The sequence below is a fragment of the Puma concolor genome, chromosome B4 (genome assembly GCF_028749965.1).
Source record: "Puma concolor isolate L17-30 chromosome B4, mPumCon1.1.hap2, whole genome shotgun sequence".
NCBI classification, from domain to species: Eukaryota; Metazoa; Chordata; class Mammalia; order Carnivora; family Felidae; genus Puma; species Puma concolor.
Window position 1 is genome coordinate 119,645,409 of NC_141673.1, and position 15,053 is coordinate 119,660,461.

A 15,053-nucleotide genomic window follows, 5' to 3' on the forward strand; every position below is an offset into this window, starting at 1 on the left:
GTTAGAAATAAACTGATACTTTACCCTTTTTTATAATTTTTTTCTTACTAGAGAGCTATAACATGCTAGCTATGACATTGATGCAGAGGTACAATTTCTTATCTTTTGACTCAACCCATCTGACTGTCAAAATCTCTATCATTGCCAGAGCAAGCATCTCCTTATTTGTTGCTATTAAGGCATTTTCAGGATAATTTATTATGTGCTTAGTCTACTGCCAAACTGTGACATTTCTGCCTCCACATCACCGCTGAATCTGTTTCCATTTGGTTCCATTAGAGATTCTCTGCAATTGTGGTGGTTTATTCTCACTTTAATGTCCTAATTTTTGAGTTAACCTCTCCCTGTTTATTATAAGATAACGAGTTCCTTAACTTTCTTTCAATGAAGGCTTGACATTTGAGCAAAGATTTAAAGAAGATGGGGAGTTACCCAGGGATATATGTGGGTTAAGTTAACTTAAGCAGTTAAGTCTGCTCCAGGAAGAAGAAACAGCCAATGTCAAGGCTGTGAGGGTAGGTGCATGCCAGACCTACTCAAGGAAGAACATCAAAACCAGTACTGTTGCAGCAGAGTGAGAGAGGCAGAGAGGAGGGGAGTATGACGTCAAAGAGAGTGGGGCCAGGTCACGTAAGACTTTGTAGGCTACGATTAAAGCCTCTATTATTGGTCTAGATTCCTTCTTACCTCTCTCTAGAGAACTCAGAGGTAGACAGAGATATACAGGCACACGATTATATAGGTGTATGTGCATGTGTGTCAGTTGCTTTAGTTAGAATTATGTTGAAACTCAACAATTTTCAATGTGCGATAAAGGAAGTAGATGCAGCAGACACGGTCCTACTCTTCAAAGGCTTACAATTTAAAAGTATAATTATAACAGATCTATTCACTGAAGAATGAATATTTGGCATAGGAGGGCCAAAAGGGAACTGGTGAATTTTCCTATAGAAACATAGTGTCTTCCCAGATTGGAGAGAGAGATTTGGAGATGTCATCTTTGTTGATGTACCTAAGTAGCACACTAGCCAAGGAAATTATCCAGAGCTAAAAAAGTGTGGTAAAAGAGGAACGCGAAGCCTCAGATTATAATATAACCTAAATTTGTGGCTTCATGTGATCTCAAAATAAAAGTAGCCTGCTTCAATCTATTCCTTCTGTTGCTCTCCATTTAATTCTTCATAAAATAGCTACCTATAAAAACTGCTTTCTTCAAATATGAAAAGTAGCAAGTCAAAACCACAATGAGATACCATTTCATACCCATTAGTATGGCTATTAAAAAGAAAAAAAAAACAAAGTAACAAGTGCTGGTAAGTACATAGAGAAACTGGTCCTCATGAGTTGCTGGTAGGAATATAAACTGCTGCAGCTGCTTTAGAAAATGGCTTGGCAGTTTCTTAAGAGTTGAATTACCATATGATCCAGCAATTTCACTCCTAGGTATATACCCAAAACACTGAAAGATGGGCCTCAGATACTTACACGCCAATGTTCATAGTAGCATTATTTATAATAGTCAAAAGGTAGCAACAACCAATGTCTATCAACAGATAATGGTAAATAAAGTGTGGTATTATACATACAATGGAATATTATTGAGCTATAAAAAGGAATGAAATTCTGACTTATGCTACAACATGGGTGAACCCTGAAAATATTTCGTCAAGTGAAATAAGCCAGGCATAAAAGGACAAATTTAACTTGGGATGATGAAAAAGTTCTGGAAATAGTGGTAACAACTGCAAAACACTGTGAATGTACTTAATGCCACTTAATTGTACATTAAAAATGATTAAAATGGTAAGTTTATATTTATGTATATTTTACCACAATGAAAAAGAAGTACCACACACACACACACACACACAAAATCAGAAAGGAACCAGCACATACATACTCTTTGTTTAAATAATGGAGAAAAAGGCATATGAAGAATGGACAACAAAAGTGACGTTACCCAAGAATATTGGCACAAGTTCAAATTAATTCTCACAGCTTCAGAGAAATTACAAAAAATATGTTCCTTCTGATAAAGAATCTTAAAGAAAAAGACAATAGAATCAAAGAAGAGATAAGAAAAACAGAGAAAGCGATACAATTGCTCCAAGAAAGCTGGAGAAGTGAGAAAGTGAAAATGAAAATAACAGTGGAGAGGTTAAAAGAATATTAGAATCCACTCAAGCAGAATAAACACACCTGAGAATAGCATAAAGGTCACAGAATAAAGGCTTGATGGAAATACACAAAGCAGGGGCGTCTGAGGGTGGCTCAGTTGGTTAAGTGTCAGACTTCAGCTCAGGTCATGCTCTCAGGGTTCATGGGTTCCAGCCCTGTGTCAGTCTCTGTGCTGACAGCTCGAAGCCTAGAACCTGCTTTAGATTCTGCCTCTGCCTCTGTCTCTCTGTCTCTCTCTGCCCCTCCCCTGATCATGCTCTGTCTGTCTCTCTCTCTCTCAGAATTAAATAGACATAAAAAAAAAGAAACACACACGGAAAAATAGAAAACAGCAAAGATATACAGGTGACTAGAAACACTTATAGATACCAAAGGAAAAGAAAATCCAATGTATACATAATTCCTGTTCCTGAAGAAGGAACAAGTTAAATGTATATATATTTAAATTCCAGGAATAGAAGAGGTCTTACATCTATATATTGAAAAGAAACACTATGATCCAAGAAAAAAAAATAACACAGAATGATAAATTTCAAGGCAATTTCTAGTTTATTTAATTGCAAAACTGAAGAATGACTTATTGGCACGTAGGCAGAAATATTAAGTCATCCACAGGAGGGAGAAATCAGGCTATTTCAAGAGCTGTAAATATTCAGATGATAGATGTAAAGTTCTGAGCAATACAAAGTGTGTCTTGAAATTTTTATACTCAAGCAAGTTATTCTTCATGTATAAGGACACTGGGTAGAGATTTTCAAGCATATAAAAATTCAAGAACTATAGAGCTTTTCCTTCATGAAAAACCTATTAATGAAAACCAAGGGACAAATTAAAATAAAGAACTGAGTAATGAAAAGCCAGGTTACAGACATTAGTGGAAAATATTAAATATATTTAATAAAGACCTGAGACCAAATAAGTTATGTGGATAATAGTTTTAAAACTGCATATTATATGCATGTTATAAATGCTAACAATTCAAAGATTATTAACTAACAAAAATCAAAAAGTGGAAGGAAGAGGCAAAAGGAACTGTATTTAAATTTGATTTCTTAGCCGTCCCAGCTTAAGTCAAGTGATATTATTTAAAGTTGAAACATAAGATAAGTGAAAAAGAATTAATCCAACTTTTAAAACATTTTGTAGTCTTTTTTAACTTTAGAAACCTATTAGGACTAATAATGTTTGCTGTGAAGATTCATTTATCTAAAGCTCAGTAATATCTTTAGTTTCACTTCAGTTTTTGGGTTAAAACAATAAAGATTACAATTAAGTTTCTATTAAAAATGTCATATATGTATATCCTGATTTCCACCATTCACCCATTTTCTATTTCAATGTATAAATGTGTACACACAGATGTCTTAAATGATCAAATGTACATTGTGATTATTTCTGAATGATAATGAACTTTGGTTGTGTTTGGTTGTGACTTTTTCTTTGTGCTTAGTTTGCAAACAATGGTAGTATATTTCACGAAAACAACAGAGTATTTTTTAAGAAGAATACAGTCTAATTGGCATTTATTTTAGCAAAAATTTTTTTTTTTTTTTATAAATTTTTTTTTTTCAACGTTTATTTATTTTTGGGACAGAGAGAGACAGAGCATGAACGGGGGAGGGGCAGAGAGAGAGGGAGACACAGAATCGGAAACAGGCTCCAGGCTCTGAGCCATCAGCCCAGAGCCTGACGCGGGGCTCGAACTCACGGACCGTGAGATCGTGACCTGGCTGAAGTCGGACGCTTAACCGACTGCGCCACCCAGGCGCCCCTATTTTAGCAAAAATTTAAACACTGTTGCTTTTTCACTGACAAACTAAAGCCAGGGGTCCAATTCTCAATGGTTTAAGGCTCTCAGTTTATTAAAACTCTTTCAGCTAAAGGAAGATTATTAATTACCGACTTTTGTAAGTAGATGACCACACCTTCCAACTATCAGTCTTCTCTCTGGTAGGCTGAGGGAAGTGTACAGGAACAAGTGGATAAATGGAACCACAGAGAATTCCAAGACATTTATAGCCATGTCTTCAATTCCTCTAACCTATCCTATAAAAGAAAACAAAATGGGCGCCTGGGTGGCTCAGTCGGTTAAGTGTTGGACTCTTGATCTCTGCTCAGGTCATGATCTCATAGGTTCTTTAAGTTCGAGCCCCACAGTGAGCTCTGTGCTGACAGTGCAAAGCATGCTTGGGATTCTCTCTCTCCCTCTCTCTGCCCCTCCCCAGCTCCTTCTCTCTCTCTCTCAAAATAAATAAATAAACTTAAGAAAAAGAGAGAACAAAGTGTCTTAGTGTCAAACTCTTCCAGCTCCCTTGAAGGAGGTAGTCTAGTTGTTGCCTTTTAATCTCCACATTTTTAACCAATATTCCTCGAATTTACTAGTAGTTTGGGATTAAGAATCTTCTATTCACCCGAAGAAGTGGCTCAGTTGGTTAAGCGTCAGACTCTTGATTTCAGCTCAGGTCTGTGCACACACACTCTCTCTCTCAAGATAAATAAATAAATAAATAAGAGTCTTCTATTCCCATACTCTTCAAGCTACCTTGGCATGAAACAACTATCCCCATACTAGTGTTTTCTTGATAGTACTGCTATGCTCATGAATATTTAACTTTCTTTCCAATTTACTTTTTCCCCTTCGCTCTGGTATCCATCCAAATGGATCTAAATGACAGCAAGTAAGATGCAGTCTACATAAGCTTTAAAAACTGTGTTTTAAAGATGGAATTTTTGAGCTGAGGAGAAATCTCCTTACAAAAGCCTCTAGATAACTGAGGTTTGAGAAACACTGGTCTAGCTGTAAAATTGGGAACTTGGTACCCTATGTTTGTCACAATGGAACTGAATCTGTCTCAGTACTGAATTGCTAACATTTCTCCCTAAAAACAACCAGGGCTCCTTGGTGAAAAGGCTGATTCCAGGGCTGGGCTAGGGAAAGTACTTTCTGTTGCACTATAATGGAGGAAAGGGCTCAGAATAATTGGGTAATATGGAAAGAATGCAGGAGCCAGCTTCAAGGGGCTCTCACTGGCCTTATTTAGGTTAATTTGAGCTTTAAAATAAATAATAATGGAAATAATAATAATACTAACAACAACAATATGCTCAGCTGCTCTAGCTGTATATTCTCATGATCACATTCTCACTCTCCCTCCCTGATTTCAACTGTCTCTCCTTTATTTCTCTCCTTTGAAGCTCTATGCTCAGAGCAATACTGTCTTGTTTTCCCTCTGCTTTTGAATGTTGTGTGTACTTTATACTAGAAGGAAAACAAAATCTGAGTTTTAGTTTTAGTCTTTGGGTTGATCAATTAAAAAAGCAATCTTTGATACCTCTTAGGTTCTGTGCCACTGAAACCAAACTGACATGGTCTATAGGGTTATTTGCCAGGTTAAATATAAAGTAGCCATTTTTGTAAGTCAAATGTCTTAGAATCAGAAAGTTCATATGATTCAATAACATGGTCCATCCAAGCTCACAGGAGTTTTACATGGGTTCTTACAGCCAGAACTTAAGCTATTTTAAATTGGTTCCCTGTTTTATCTTCTTGCCTTTTATTTCCTTGGAGACCTAATATGGAAAGGTGACTGATCAGAAGGTAGAACATGGGTGTCCTTGATTACCTGGTCTAATGTGATCTCAACCTCATATTCACACCCACTACCACAGGTAGCATCACAGAGTGAAAGGAGTCAGGAGACTAGATTCTATTCTGGGCTCTCTCACTACTTAGTTGGATAAGTTATAGTTTCTCTCAGCCTGTCCTTTCATTTGCAAAATATAGGATGAATAAAGACTAAGTTGTATCTGATATTTCTTCCTTTCCTAATATTTTTTAGCTCTTTATTATAGGGCCTGGGGTGGGGTAGGGAAACAACGTGAAAATTACTATTTATTTATACAAGTATGAGTGTGCTTTATAAAAAGGCACATCAGCCAACCAAATAGCTAATCAAGGTTACCAGAAAAAATTCACCTTATTAGCTGAAACTGTTGGTTTACTCAAGTCAAAAATGAACTTCTAGACTCCATATCACTTATTATGTTTTACCAATTGGTAAAATGTCATTTTTATGTAATTTAATAGGTTAAATATACTTTAGTTGATTTTTAAAAGTTCTTTTATTTCTTTCGTCTAGAAATTGTATTGGAGTTTTTAGGTGATTATGAAGACTAATCATTTGTTCACAAATATATGGACTTCAAATCATGAGTCTCTTTTGAGAATCTGTAAGAAAATGTTTTAAATGCTTTTGCTCTCTGCTATCCAATTATAACAGTGCTAAATTTAGTCAGATTTTGGTTTGTCCTCATCTGCACAGTGATGATAATCTCTAATTTGGACTTCCCAATATAAGCATTGTTATGAAATCGTCTGTAGTCTAAGATTGCTTAGAAAAGGCAAAAATAACCTTAATTCTTGCAAATCTGAACAACAATATGCAGCATAAAAAGAAGAAAAGGCTCATTGCATAACAACTCAGCAGAGCAGTGAATACCCAAAGCCTCCTTCCATGGAGTTACCCATTGCTGAAAACAACTCTCCTTTATTCAAGCACACTTAAAAAAAAAGAACAATAAACTATAACTCCCTTCAAAACTTTCATGAGCAATTCTGGTAGAGACCACACCAGGAACAGAGAAAGTAGGTAAGATATTTAACAAATAGGAAAAGTATAGGTCACATTTATATCATCAAATGATTAGACCTTTGGGCTATACTAGATTTACTGAATCAAAAAGTCTAGCCAGAAGTTATAAACTTCATTTCTGTAAAACCCAGAGAAGTCAATGAGCCCTGGCCCAATAAGCAAGTTACTTCTCTTGTCAAGAATGATTTATGCATGTGCATCCATGCACATATACACACCCCATGTAGGAAAAAAAAAAAAACAAAACACCTTTACTATCAATTTCCGATACATCATCTCTCCAATTCTTTCACCTAAAACAAAATTACTTTCCTTTCTAGACTCAATCAATAGTATATTTTAATCTCCTTTTTTTCCCTGTGTCTTATGTTCTATCCAAACGTTCATTAAGTAACCTGACCCATTCTGTCTTCAGAGCATTAACACTAACTTATTTGAAACCACAAGGCACACAGTATAAACTTGGGAACTATACATTAATATCTCCCAATGTAAACTGGGGAACTTACAGAAAAATACATGTTATAGAAGATGAAATAGATAGCTAATTAAGCACAAAGTCAATACGATGAGGTATTGTAATGTTTCTGTTGGACACTATTTGTTTGGTAAGTCTTCTTTTCTGTTATTCTGTCCCAGGCATATTAAAATTATCAAGCAGAAGTGCTATCATTATATTCCCTTTTTAAAAATGTTTATTTATTTTTGAGAGAGAGAGAGAGAGGTCATGTGTGCAAGCAGGGGAGGGACAGTGAGAGAGAGGGACAGAGGATCCAAAATGGCTCCGCATTGAGAGCAGAGAGCCTGAGGTGGGGCTCAAACTCAGGAACTGTGAGACATGACCTGAGCAGAAGTCTGATGATGCTCAACCAACTGAGCCACCCAGGCACCCCTATATTCCTTATAAATGTCCATTCTTCTCCCTTCTTTTTCTCTGTATCTGATAATCATCAATAGGTATGGGTCCATCAGATGTCTTTCAAAATTGTATCCCAGTCAATGAAAGGGTCTTTAATAACTCCTTTGAACATTTATTAGCCTAGAATTTACTATTCTTTCAAATGTCCTTGCTTCATAAAGTACTTCATTCATTGAAGAGGCTTTAAAATTCCTTTATAGGGGCGCCTGGGTGGCGCAGTCGGTTAAGCGTCCAACTTCAGCCAGGTCACGATCTCACGGTCCCTGAGTTCGAGCCCCGCGTCAGGCTCTGGGCTGATGGCTCGGAGCCTGGAGCCTGTTTCCGATTCTGTGTCTCCCTCTCTCTCTGCCCCTCCCCCGTTCATGCTCTGTCTCTGTCTGTCCCATAAATAAATAAAAAAACGTTGAAAAAAAAATTAAAAAAAAAAAAAAATAAATAAATAAAATTCCTTTATAGATTTCAGGCCTATGCTCAGTAATACAACCACTTCATTTGAATAAATATGAACCTTATAAATAAAAATAAAGCCAAATTGTGCTAACATCTCAAAATAACATTAAAGAATGCTTTTGGTTTTTGGTTTTTGTTTTTGAGAGAGCGAGCGAGCATGCACACATGTGTGAGTGAGTGGGAGGAGGGGCAGAGGGAGAAGGAGAGAGAGGGTCTTAAGCAGGCTCCTGAGCACAAAGCCCAACATGGGGCACAGTCCCATGACCCTGAGATCACGACCTCAGCTGAAATCAAGGATTGGATGCTTAAGTGACTGAGCCACCCAGGTATCCCTAAAGTTTTTTTACTGACTAACTGTTAGCACTAAAGTAATATTAATAAGGATTATCATTCTTAGTCCTCCACAATCAAGCAGATTCTATTTGGAAGTTACTTCAGTAGGACAATAGCCACTAGTTTAGGGTACAGTTCTAAATTCATCCAAGTACAATCTTTTTCATTCATTCATTGCATATATACTGTGCTTCAGATATGGTGACAGGTTCTGGGCTGTGAGCAAAATAAATGTAGCATCTCCTTGTTCTCAAAGAACTAGAGTTTGCACAGGAAAATGACATTAATCAATTAATTGCACTTGTGAATGTACACTTACAAACTGAAACGGGGGTTGTCAAGAAAGACAGTGGGATTTCATGAGAAATTATTGTAAGGAATTTGACTCTGATTGGGGGGTCAAGGAAAGCTTTCCTAAAAAAAGTAAGAAGCAGAAATCTGAAGAATGACTAGTTGTTAATTAGGCAGAAGAAGTGGTGAGATGGAGGTAGGGGAAGGAAGAGAGGACTCTTCAAAATTGAAGGAAAAACATCCTAGGACAAGAGGCATATTAGTTTCTTATTGCTGCTATAACATATTACCACAAACTTAGTGGCTTAAAACAATACAGATTTGGGGCATCTGGGTGGCTCCGTCACTTAAGTGTCTGACTTTGGCTCTGGTCATGATCTTGCAGTTTGTGAATTTAAGCCCAATATCACACATCAGGCTCTCTTCTCTCAGCATGGATCCTGCTTCAGATCCTCTGTCTCCCACTCTCTCTGTCCCTCGCTGCTCACTCTATCTTTTTCTCTCTCTCAAAAATAAATAAACATTTAAACTCCCCCCTGCCAAAGCACTACAGATTCATTATCTTCCAGGTCTGGAAGCCAGAAGTCCAAAATGGATCTTACAGGGATAAAATCAAGGTATTCTTCAAGAGGCTCTAGGGAAGGATCTATTTCCTTGCCTTTTCCAGCTTCTAGAGGCTGTCTGCATCCGTTGGCTTGTGGCTTCTTTTATCCATCTTCAAAGGCAGCAATAGCCAGTCCAATCATTTTTCATGATACCATCTTGGTTCTCTCTCTTCTGCTTCGCATTATCATTGAGGACCCTTGGGCCCATCTAGATAATCCAGGATAATCTCCTTATCTTTATTTAGTCCTTTATTTAACCACATCTGCAAATTCCCATTTTCCACATAAAGTAACATATTTATAGGTTCAGGATGGTGGCCATTTTGGGGTAGCTATTATTACACCTACCATGAGAGAGATTATGTATCATTTATAAACTGAAAGAAGGTCAGAGTAGCTGGGTGCAGAAAGTGAGAAGATAAATGGTATTGGATGAGGCTGAGGAGGTGGGCAAGCACCACACTATACACATCATAAACCGTATCAAGGGTTTTGATCTTTATTGTAAGAACAGTGGGAAGCTAGCTATCAAAGTAGTGAAAAATTAGATGTTATATTTTAAAATATTCCTCTGGCTACTGGATAGAAAATGTATCTTAAAATAGCAGAGGTTTAGGAAAAAGATGATGGTGACTGCAGCTGCAGATATTCAGATAATTTTTATTCAGATTAGTGAAGTCATTTCAGTCTTTTAGTCCTAATTGGGTGATTCTATAACTTTGGTTAAACATCTTTCTGGTAGTTCTACAGGGAAGACAAAATGTTACCATGTACAACTTTCCATTTACAGTCCCAGGCATGATAAAGACTCTTTATATTATATTGCTTCTATTAATTACTGTGCATAACTCCATGCTAGTAAATCAGACAACTTCAGTAAAAGAGATGATTTCATGGAAAAATTAAAATGATTATACCCAAATAAATTCTATCTTAAGAGAAAATATAATTCAAGAAGTAGAAAACCTGAATAGATTAAGAACCCTTATAAACACTGAGTGAAGGCAGAGGATAAAAAAATGGGATAATGGAGCAGGCAATGTTATAATTTGTTGCCCATTCCAAGGATTTTGGCTTCTACTTTAAGTAAAATGGGGACTCATAGAGACCAGGGAGAGACTATAACAAAAATCTGGAAGAGACTGATAGTGGTTTAGACACCAGGATGACAGCAGTGACTGACTGAGACAGGGGAGTGGCTGGGTTCTTGGTATGTTTTGAAGGATTTCTGATGGATGTAAGAAAAATAAAGTTGTCAAGAATGACTCCAAAGTTTTAGCCTGAGTAATGAGAGGGAGAGAGTTGTCATCAATGGAGATAGGGAGACTGACTTTGGGGGTGAGAGAGATCAAGTATCTCAGTTCAGAGCATGACAGGGAATTCTGGTAGACCCTCAAATGTATTGCAGAGTAAGCAGTTGAATATGAGTTTGGAGCTCAGGGGAAAGGTTTAAGCTAGAGATATAAACTTGAGAGTCATTGTATATAAATAGTATTTTTAAATACTTTGAGGCTAGATGAGATCACCAAGGGAGTATGTAGACTATGAAAAGCTCTATAAGGACTGAACTCTGAGGCACTCAAGTATCAAGCGGTAGGAAAGAAGATTAAGAATTAGCAAATTAGGCTGAAATGGAGCAATTAGTAAGGTAAGAGGAAAACCAAAAAGAACATGAGGCCATGGAAGCCCTACCTTTTCCTTCTCTAACTTCTACTGATCTTTCAGATCTCAGTCAAGTGATATTTTATTCCCTAGACCTGGTTAGTTGTCTCTTCCAAGTGTCTCCACAGCATCCTGCCTCCACAGCACCTTAGTTTTTTTTTTCAATTATAATTGTCTATACTTACTCATCTCATTCTATACATTGTAAGCTTCCTGAGAGAAGAAATCAAATTTTTGTCACTCACAAAATATTCCCCGATTAGCATAGTACTTGACATGTAGTAACTGCTGAATACAAGTTGGTTGAACTGAATTAGTAAAATCGGTACTTACCTTCTGGTTACAGACAGGTTACTAGTGTGATAGGAAGAGTCTACTAGGATTATCTATGCCACCAATACCACACATACATTCATTTTGTTTATTTTTCTATGTAACCATTTAGAATTTTTCAGCATGAAGTTTTTGGTATGTCTCATGGTTCGATTCAAGTAGAGGGGGAAGAAGAAGAAAACCAATATCTATATGTTTATGGTAAGCATACATACCAATCATACCTTGACAAGTTAGCTCACTTAAGCAGTTAACCCCATACTCACAAATTTCAGAACAAAAGTATGATTAGCTCCACTTTACACTTTATTTATTATATAAATATAAAGATATGTGTACATAAACATATATATATAAGCAAGTAACATCATATATGTGAACAGTTATATACATCATATATTATATATATGTGAATAGTTATATATATCATATATACATATATATGTATTTATATATATGTATGTGTGTATATAAACAAGTGTGTATATAAAGAATTATAAACTAGTAATATATGTGTTAACAGTTATATATATCATATGTATCATATATATGTATATATGCATACATATATACATATATATGATATATATGATACATATGTATGCATATATGATATATATAACTGTTTACATATATAATACATTACTCATTTATATTTATATTACTGCCTGAGCAAAATAAAATAAATGGCTATTTTTAAAATACAATTATGTTACTTACCGGAAAATATAGAAGCAGAGACCCAAAAAGAATTGTTTCCAACAGAATAAGGCCCGATGCCCTGATGCTCTAAAAAAAGAAAGAAAGAAAGAAAGAAAGAAAGAAAGAAAGAAAGAAAGAAAGAAAAAAGAAAAAGGCATTGTTAATTTACATTCCTAGCAATGGAAGAGCTTACCTATTGTGACAATGCCTCAACCAGTGAATGAAAAATGGCTAGTATTTCAGACAAGAGACCTTAACTGAAACATGCGAAAAGACTGACTATAAAGGTGGTGGTGGATTTAATGATATTGCCAGTGGCTTTATGGAATTTTGTCCCCTAAAATTTTAATCCATGAGCAAAATGAGCAGCTGAGAACACTAGAAGATGCTTTCAATCCAAGAAATACACAGACACAAAACATCTTGCTTGTATTTCTGAAACATCAATCACTAAATGCAACGTGAAATATATAAAAAATTATACGTGGTGCAAACATAGTATCTTCACAGGAAAATAATTTGAAATAGTAGCAACAGATTTTGCAACAACAAAAAGAAGTTGAAAACCCAAGCCACAAGAGTCCATTACATTAAAACAATGTCAGATAAATGACAGCCAGAAACAGGAAATTATAATATCTCTTCAAAACACTGCTGCTAGGACATTGTTAGACACAGAGGAATACTTTATGTAATCCCTCAAAGAACTCAAGGCTTTCATTAATCTAAGAATTTGCAATGGAGAAACAAGTTTAGACAGTGAACAGACTTGATTATTCAAGTGGCTGCTCACTATTGGTCTTTATTTTAGCTACCAGATGCTTTTAAGTGAAAAGAAAATTTCTATCAGCAAGCCTTTAAGTGGGTTTTGGCTGGTAGAATTTCTAAGATTGCAAATTACATAAATACCTAATTATGAGTACTATTTTTTAAACTTCACAAAAAGATGACACTAAGAGCGAGAGTCCAGAACATTATACAAGACTGCTTATAAAACAATCAATGCAATATTTTTTTTAAAAAAAGGATAGGAAAAGAAGTTGCAAAGCTTAACGGAAAGGACAGACATTGGAGTTATCTTCATCTCAGTTTGAATTATGAAATAATCCCTGTGAGTTAGGCAACCTTGAACATCAATGTCTTCACCCATAAAATGTGTATCCTAATCTTAACCTTATTAAATCTGAGTTTAATAAAATATGAAGTATACATAATGGCTACTATTATGTCTGATACTTAGTAAGTAGGTATGCAGTCTTCAAAGTAAAAAACAGCACCAGGATGATTAATTTGAAATCCACAGAAACAGATATAAGTAGCAGTGAATTTTTTTTTTCATGCTTGGGATCCAAATGGCCCCAGAAAAGCTAAAAGTGGGGGTCGAGAACCCAAGAGTTTTTTTTTATTTTTAGAGCCAGTAGTTTCTTAGCTATGTTACGACCATTATTACCACATAGCAGTGGTAGTGGTGCATATATTCTTACAGTAAATAACCTGTTTCCTTTTCATTTGGTAATGTTGAGCAATCTTCTTAGCCCTTCACTGCCTAGCTCCTGGCTGAGCAGAGGAGGCTATAATTTCAAATTATTAATTGGAACTCCAAAAAGAGGTTCCATAACCAAATGAAAAGCCTATTGAAAATGTGCTCTTTCAGCACTCTCAATAATAACCAAATTATGGAAAGAGCCTAAATGTCCATCAACTGATGAATGGATAAAGAAATTGTGGTTTATATACACAATGGAGTACTATGTGGCAATGAGAAACAATGAAATATGGCCCTTTGTAGCAACGTGGACGGAACTGGAGAGTGTTATGCTAAGTGAAATAAGCCATACAGAGAAAGACAGATACCATATGTTTTCACTCTTATGTGGATCCTGAGAAATTTAATAGGAACCCGTGGGGGAGGGGAAGGAAAAAAAAAGAGAGGTTAGAGTGGGAGAGAGCCAAAGCATAAGAGACTCTTAAAAACTGAGAACAAACTGAGGGCTGATGGGGGGTGGGAGGGAGGGGAGCGTGGGTGATGGGTATTGAAGAGGGCATCTTTTGGGATGAGCACTGGGTGTTGTATGGAAACCAATTTGACAATAAATTTCATATATTAAAAAAAAAAGATAAAGATAAAAAAAAGAAAATGTGCCCTTTCCTTCCTTTTTTTTTCAGAGAGAGAGAGAGAGAGAGAGAGAGAGAGAGAGAGAGAGAGAGAGAATGTGTGCGCAGGGCAGGGGCAATGGGAGAGCAAAATCCTAAGTAGGCCCCATACCCACCCTGGAGCCCAGTGTGGGGCTTGATCTCAGGACCTTGAGATCATGACCTGGGCTGAAGTCTAGAATTGGACAGCTTAACTGACTGAGCCCCCCAGGGACTCCATAATGTGTACTTTTCTCTTCAAAATATTCTTGGGCTGAGTTGGCTTCATGGCTTCACAGAACGAATAGGTAGCTAATAGGTGGGTCTTCAGGGACAAAAAAAGAAACCTCATGCTCCCTAAAAAATTTCCCCGTTGTCTTGGTACTGGAAGTTCTTTGATCTAGAACAAACCCTTTTATTTTATACCTGGTGCCAAGAATTAATATACTAGTGTTGTAAGTAATATGTTGACTTAAGTTCAAAGCAAAGAACAGAAATATTTTCTTAGAATCTAAGTGATAGGATGAGGAAGGAGAGAGGAGGATTGAAAAATGAAGACAGTGCAGTTACTCTGGAAAACAGTGTGGAGTTTCCTCAAAAAGTTAAAAGTAGAACTACCCTATGATCCAGCAATGTCAGTACTAGATATTTAACTAAATAATACAAAAATAAAATAAAACAAAACAAAAACACACTATTTCAAAGGGATACATGCACCTCAGTGTTTACAGCAGCATTATTTACAATAGCCAAATTATGGAAACAGCCTAAATGTCCATTGATTAATGAATGGAT

General features: G+C 36.2%; 1 protein-coding gene across 1 annotated transcript in view; it reads right to left on the minus strand.

Annotated features, from left to right (window-relative positions):
- The window catches only part of GPR158 (G protein-coupled receptor 158), a 436,580-nt gene that overhangs the window by 128,073 nt on the left and 293,454 nt on the right, over positions 1-15,053 (minus strand). The window contains 1 exon segment of the mRNA XM_025930720.2: positions 12,144-12,212. Coding sequence (XP_025786505.2) covers positions 12,144-12,212 — 69 coding nt within the window.